The sequence below is a fragment of the Dichomitus squalens genome (assembly GCF_000275845.1).
Source record: "Dichomitus squalens LYAD-421 SS1 unplaced genomic scaffold DICSQscaffold_34, whole genome shotgun sequence".
NCBI lineage: Eukaryota > Fungi > Basidiomycota > Agaricomycetes > Polyporales > Polyporaceae > Dichomitus > Dichomitus squalens.
In genome coordinates this window covers 75,666-83,106 of record NW_006766916.1, presented here as the reverse complement: position 1 = coordinate 83,106, position 7,441 = coordinate 75,666, and the positions used below count along the sequence as shown (strand labels likewise).

Sequence of the window (7,441 nt, the reverse complement as noted above, 5' to 3'; positions counted from 1 at the left end):
GATTAGTCATGGACACTTCTCTGTAGTATATAAGGACTTCAGATTGCGTCTCCCTCTTCAGTCTTTCCTTACTGACTGAAGAGTGAGTACTTCGTCACATCTATCTCTAACTTGTAGTTACTTACTTAACCTTTGTAGTCTTGCTTCGACTCTAGGTACAGTTGGTTACTGCAATATAGTCTTTCCTTACTGACTGAAGATCTTGCTTCGACTCTAGTCGGATCTAATCCTTGTCTTCACAGCCCCGAGTTTATCAGCTTGGACCCATTCCGAGGCCCAGGAGTGCCTGCTGGATCAGCCGACCGCCCCCGATCACCAGCGCTTGCAGGTGAGACAGACTCTCAAAGAAATGAGACCGATCGCGTCTTACGGGGAGCCCGTGAGCGATGTGGAGTTGGAGGTGGACAATATTTGACGGTGTGATGAGCTTCGGTATGGCGTCCAGGAACTACTTGCAGTTCAATCCAAGGTAAGTGTAGCGGTCTACCTGTTCACGACGATGGATGTCGTCAGACCGTATCACCCGGATAGTGATTGACCAGTCTGGGTCCTCCAGCGATGCTTCGCTCATGCTGCCTCGTAAGGACAGGAGAGCGAGAGTGCCTGATGGGAGGAAGAACCTCACTGATATTAGGAGGTATCACATACAAGGTATAATTTGCAGGCGAGCCGCAATGTCCTTGGATATGGAATCCGGATAGGGATGGTAGGCGCATAGGGGACAGCACCATGCACACGTCATGCGCGATCTCCTCGATGACCATGTAACGGAGTCTGGCCAGTGTCACTTAGTGTTCCGGGGGGGATGCGACGAGGGACAGGTCAGCGACTTCGAATGTATTCAGAAAGGGTTCGGCCACGGTACGATAATTGTCGAGATTGGGGCATGCAGCCATGAAGCTGTGGAGGGAAGTCTCGAAGTATCGCGATCTCTGTACTGCAGCGTCTGATGCTTGTGTGACGGAAAGCGATGTGAGACTATCCAGATTGCTGGCTGCAGTAGGGACGATATGAGTGATCTTCAATTCGCGCAGACGAGGCAACTTGGTGGCGTCGAAATTCCACTCGAAATCGCCGCTGCATTCGTCGGAGACAAGTGTGAGCGACGTGAGTCCTGCGCCGATTCGGTCCACAAAGGCTGCGACGATATCTGTTTGAGTGTACTCATCATACACAACCTCAAGCCTCTCCACGGACTTCATGCGGTCGACGACCAGATAGAACGCTTTTTGGACGTCCACACCCTACATATCGCGACAGTCCACGAGCAAGTCCCAACAAGCGCCACGTGCGCGTTGCAGTTGCACATCCAGGGCGCCGTTGTTAGGAGGGCGGTCGACAAGAATCAAAGACCACAGCGAGGCAAGACCCAGGGCTGCGTTGCGCCACGTCCTGCAAACCCAAATAGCACGAACCCAGTCGGCGATCAGCCCGTGTTGATGTGGAGCGCAAATGTCCTTCCATGCTTCTATGATCATAAGGATGATCTCCACAGGTAGTCGTCTTGTGAGGTCTGTTGGTAGCACTGGGACAACCAAGTCTGAGTGGATTTCAATGGGTAGCTTGTGAGTGATACACCTACCACGGGTTTGCATATTGCCTTCAGGGTGTTCTCCACCGTTTGCAATGGGAGTGATCTTATGTACTTCCGAAAGGACAGGGCATTTGGCATGCAATTAAACAGTGTACACATGGTTAGCATCCCCGGTTCGAACAGACAACCGATGTACGCGCGTGAATTGTGCGTACACCGACGTTGGTGATTGTGTCTTTGTCTGCCGCTCGAACAAGGCGTAAGGTTTCCTATCCTAGGTTCCCGGTATATGCCGATGGAAGCCACCAGGAAACGGTCCGAGCCTCATTTCCGCTTCCCTCGTGGTTCGGGTCACTGTGGCGAGGGCAGCTGCGGTAAGTTTCCTTCCGACCCCCAGACTACGTATGCACTGCTGGTAAGTGCCATCCGTCCAAGATTGTTTTGGATATTGCTCACAAACTCAGCGATTAAAAGGCAAAATGTATTGCAGATGGCAGCTCCTAGAGAAGGTCTCACGCGACATGATCCCCTTCTTTTCCCGCTCCCAGTACCCGCTGAAGACATGCGCAGACATTCAGTTATATTCGGGGGACACCGCAGAGGACCCGGCCTACTACTCTCTGGCTGAGCGGGAGCTGCGACATTGCGCTCCGGAGAACAGTGCGCCCCTCAACCAACTCACAAGGGTAGCACTTGGAATGGGGCGGATGAAGATTTCGACTTCGCCTAATCTGACTGCATGCTGCCCGATGAGCATCGGACAGTCTGGCGGACGCGAAGATGCGTGGGTGGATATGTCGCGCAAAATGCGATCCTTGGTCGAGCCTTGCATCTCAGGCGCAGCGAGCGGCGACGCGCTTGCGCCCGACATACGAGTTGAACGCAAGCATTGGGCATCCGCATATGCAGCAGAAAGCAACTCTTTACAACTTCGAGTGAGTCATGTTCGCCGTATATAAGACAGCAAGGATGTTCAGACGATCTCGAAGTCCAATCTACGCATCCATAGCAGCCATTTCTGGCTGCTCCAGACGTACCAACCGAGCGTACTCCCCCAAGACGCCGCTGTTGAGGATTATGCAGGCAGACCTGCACGCAGCCGTGCAAGAAGAGTCATCCGTGGCCGAAAGCTCCTTCGTCATACGTACCAGCCCCTGAAAGCATACCCACCCACAAAATCCGACGTCTGCCCATCGGCGCATCCATTCACCTTCGCAAGTCTCTATGTTGAGATCGCGCCAAGCCGCGAGGAAGCCCTTCAGAATTTCTCAGAGGACACTGCGCCTCAGAGAATCTTTAGCGATGGCTCAATGCGTGAGGATGGAGTCGGATGCGCGGCAGTGCTGGAACGTTACGGACGACCCGGACGACGAATGAAGTCATTGCGCGCGTACCTCGGACACCGTCTCAACAGCTGTTGGGCAGAGGACGCTGGCCTAGCACTGGCACTGGAGCTTGCGCGACAACAGAGGAGACTTACTCGGTTGTCTGTTTATACGGACTGCCAGCTCAGCCTCATATCGATCCGACGATGGACTCTCCGTCGACTCCACCATCGCGCTGAGCCACCGCCTTTCACAGGTGTGATTTTGCAGGCGTACAAAGACTTAATGCATCGTCACCCGAGGGCAAGGGTGAAGATGATATGGATTCCTGGTCATTCGGGGGTGCCAGGCAACGATGCGGCTGATCGACTTGCGAGGTCGGCTGCATGCAGGGGCCAGAGCCCGGCTTCCAAGCTTCCTGCTGCACTGGAAAAGGTGATCGCGCGTGGGCCGTTCGAGCAGTGAGGCGGCCAAGCAGAGGAGATAGAGACCGTTGACAAGGTATAGACCCTGCTTGAAGCCAGCCCGTACATGTCATACAGTGAAGTCCTCCATGATGGAATGTAGTCGATAGCGAGCTCTCCATGTACATGTAATGTCGTATTTCGTGGCAAGGCGTGGGAAACATGATAGACCGGGTCTCGGCCCGGGCTCAACCTCACCAGCTCGCCGTTCTGTGATTCTAATTTGCTCGACGCTCTATCACGACCCACAGACTGTAGTGCAGTATCTACGCTTTTGTCAGTGATGTGAGGCACTCTGTCTCTGCTATGTGTGCAGGTTGTATGAGCTCATCGCTGAAGCATTGCCGTATCGCAGACGTCGACTGAACGGGCTGTTGGTCCTATCCTGCAAGAGCGTCGCATGCCACATTTTGCTCGACTTGCATTGTTCTCAAGGTACTGGCTACCTGTCTTCATCACTCGCTCACCCGTAACTACACCACATCACAACACATCACCTATCCGTGCATTTCGAGCCTCTGCCTGCTACGGTACTCCGCCAGAGCGAATGAGCGTTGTTCCGGAGCCGACTTCTGGTATACAGCAATTCTTATACCAACGCGCGAAATCTGCATCATCAGAGAAGAATGCTGTTGTGGCTGCGAAGAACCCTGTAGTCCATACCCTGCGTCGCGATCGTCTGACATCTGCCCATCTCATTCACCTCCCACAAGCAACACGTAGTGTCGACGTGATCTTTGCGGCAGGATCTGGCCGATCATCCTCCTCCCACATAGACAGACCTCCTGAGCGGAGCGACGACCCCGTCGGCATCCTTCCGTCCCCCCGCCACAAACATAGGGGCCAGAAGGTAAGGCTGCGCACACCCCGGCGACCCGAGGGATCTGGATTTCCCGCTGGATGGGGCTGCCTGTACTGGGTCCCCTTCTCCACTGGCGGAGGCGAGGTACGATATCGCGTTCTTGCACCCCTTCACGAGAATGCGAGAACGTGGAGCAAGGAGGTCCTGGAGGAAAGGTTCACCAATGCTGAGGACCTCTGCATACGTTCAGGAGTACCTTGGTCGTGCGGGCTTCTGACTTCTGAGATGAAGCGGATCTGTCGGAAGGACGGGTTGGTGGTCCAGGTACGAGTTCCCAGCAAGCGCTGTGCAAAGCCTCCTCGCGAGATTGGCCCAGGCGCAAAACTTGAAACTCTATTCCGCATCGGCCGTGCTGCCATACTGCCTCTGGACACCCAGTTCATCGTCGCGGACAACAACGAGGATGCACTCGTCTTACACAAGCTGGATATCGCTCCCCTCAAGGCGTACAGCGATGGCACACGAATCGACGGCAGAGTCGGCGCGGCTGCCGTGCTCGAGCACATAGGTGATGACGGTGAAGTTCATCGAGCCAAGAGGCATCTACATGTCGGCGGCGAGTCGCACTACACAGTACACGATGCCGAGATCGTCGGACTCAGCATCTCCCTCTCACTGGCTAACAAATAGTCCGTCATCACCGACTTGTCCCTGTACTCGGACAGCAAGGTCGCGCTGAATGCGGTCAGTGTTGCCGCTCGTCGCCGCCCTGGATGGAAGCTGGCCAACTTCGTCCTGAATCACTATGACCTGCTCTTGCGCCGTCATCCAACGGCGAATGTCATGTTTCGATGGATCGCCGGACATCGGGACGTTGCTGGGCATGGGATTGCGGATTGTCTTGCACGGGAAGCGGCTATTGGAGGATCTGTCGCTCGTACGATGGCCCGTGAGCTCGGACTGGACAATTACCTGCGCTGGAATCGACCGACCCGTAAACAGAGAGCCGCGAAGAAGGCTTCAAAACGACACAAACAAAGGAAGGAGGTCGAAGCTACGGAGTCGGGCGCGGACCCAGGCTGCATAGTGATGTAGGTAAGTATGCATTCGCGTTTGAATGCATACACATGTCTTCATATCTATCGCGGTACAGTGTTCTCCTTGGCTTCGCAAGATCTTCCATCCCATCTCCACTTGTTCATCTAGTGCATCGATCAACCGTGCCCTATCGACGCATCTGTGAATGAAATGCTCCCGTTGGCACGGAATTCCGTACAGATTCTGAGCCGTTGGGCCTTTGCCTTTAATCCGACCCTTTCAGGAGGCTTCCTGACGATCTCATACATTCGCTCTTCGTCCGACATCCATGGACAGACCTCTCGGGGCGAGCGCACCGGCGAACCTGCCACTGGGGTCCTTAGCGATATGAATGGCTATTTAGGGCTGAGCTCCTCGACGTCGCTCCCGTCCCTGAGCCTGATATTGCTTCCGGCCAAGCCGGCCTGGAGCTGAGTCCCATCGCACTGCTGGTTCTGAAGCAGCGTAAACGCAGCCCTATAATGACTACCCTCCGCCCTGATGGCCCGACGCCGGCAGACATCATACAATTGCCACGCGAAGCGCAGACGTTGACCATCCACTTCAAGCCTCTCCTAGAGATGGCGTCGACCGCCTCAGACCCAAGCGCGCGTGCAGCGTCCTACCACTTCCGCCTGCGCCCAGCGATGAGCCTAAGCCTCATGTGCCACACGAGGTCATCCTGCATGCGGCTTCCGGCGCGGGAGACTTGGAGGGGGTCAAGTTCCCTATGGGTCAGGCGTGCTTGTACTACGCGTCTCCGCGTCCGCCGCGCACGCGTCTTGCCGGCGAGGTGCGTCTTCGGCTGCTGCCGTCCCTCGACGACGACTGCAAGAGATGGACGGACCAGTCCCTGCGAGACGCGTTCGCGCGCGGCCGCGACTTGTGCGTGCTCCCGGCCAGCGCGTGGCGCGTGCCGCTGTTAACGGTCTGGGGCTATCGCGCGATCAGGCAGATGTTGCTGCACGAGGGCCTCGTCGAGCCGGCGGTGATGCGCACCGCGGAGAAGCTGGGGCGGACGTTCGGACAGCAGAGGCACGGCAGCAGGGTCATGCACTCGTTCGGACAGCGCTCTGTCGTGGACTCAGGCACGAAGCGCCACCGGTTCTACTTCCTCTGCGAGGGGCTGCTGTGTTCGCACGTAGTGCGAAACCTGTGCTCTTGGAACCAGCGCGGGGCGAAGGAGGCGTACCAGCCGTTCTGTGATTGTAGATATTCACGGAATCACGAGCGAGGACTCACTGTGCTGTGATAGTGAGATTGATATGCTCGTTCGAGCTTTCGACGTATCTCGGCCACGATGGAGGGCGGTTTGTCGTGATGCGCGTGCTCAACGCCTTGGCTTCGGTCCGCCACGATGCACGGTACTCGGAACCGCAGGATATCCCTCTCCCTCGTGCCGAGACTCTGCTTGCGCGGGAGGTCCGTTGACGGGCAGGCCATAGGTCGATCGATACGCGTAGAGAGGAGCGGTCGTGGATGGTGTGGTCTGCGAATGTCGATATTGTGTTCAGGGGAATGCGCACGCTGTTTGAGAACGAACCGGGAGTGCGGCCTGTGAAAGACGGGAACGGCCGGAGACAGATAGGGCGGGAAGGCTCTTCGAAAACGGAGAAGTCTTGTGATTAGCGTTCAGGTGGTCGCGTTCGCTGTGTTGGCGATGTCACCGCTGATACTGATCATCTTTGTGCCAGTGCGTTAGCGGACTCGCTATTCTGTGTTGATGATACTGGGTTCGGGGATCGTTGAATACTCAGTGCGTACGTGATCGGGTGCCATATGTGTTGAATTCTGTAGCCCAAAGTATGAGGCGCCTCACTCGGGGAGATGATGGAACGAGTGAGTTTCATTACCTGTAGCCCAAAGTATGAGGCGCTACAGGACATAGTGAGTACGGTGAGTATGTGGGTAACGCGAGAGACGACGTACCCTCACTCGGGGAGATGATGGAACGAGTGAGGGACGTTGGTTATGTGACGGGTGCTAGTATAGTGTGAACGGGAGATGCCGGCCTACAGCGCCTGATGCGTGAAGCGTGAACTCGTGAACTCTAACACTCCTCCTCGCTGTAGAGACGGGATCGTAGCACGTAGGTAAGGAAGTAAGAATGTCTGATAGGTATAGTGTAAGATTAGAACTTAGAACAATGCATGAGAGTAGAAAGTTAGGAGAGAAACCAGCGCGGAGGAACACTCCTCCTCGCGTCGATGTCAGGGATCAGGTAAGACCGAGGAACGAA

At 55.7% G+C, this 7,441-nt stretch overlaps 1 protein-coding gene across 1 annotated transcript; it reads left to right on the top strand.

The window, feature by feature from the left end:
• Positions 1-4,410: 4,410 nt before the first annotated feature.
• Positions 4,411-6,633, top strand: DICSQDRAFT_172528 (uncharacterized protein; the record flags this gene model as incomplete). Its single annotated transcript, XM_007368279.1, has 4 exons — positions 4,411-4,758; positions 4,816-5,216; positions 5,782-6,404; positions 6,458-6,633. 4 exons carry the CDS (start codon positions 4,411-4,413, stop codon positions 6,631-6,633), a joined length of 1,548 nt encoding a protein of 515 aa, XP_007368341.1.
• Positions 6,634-7,441: the final 808 nt, after the last annotated feature.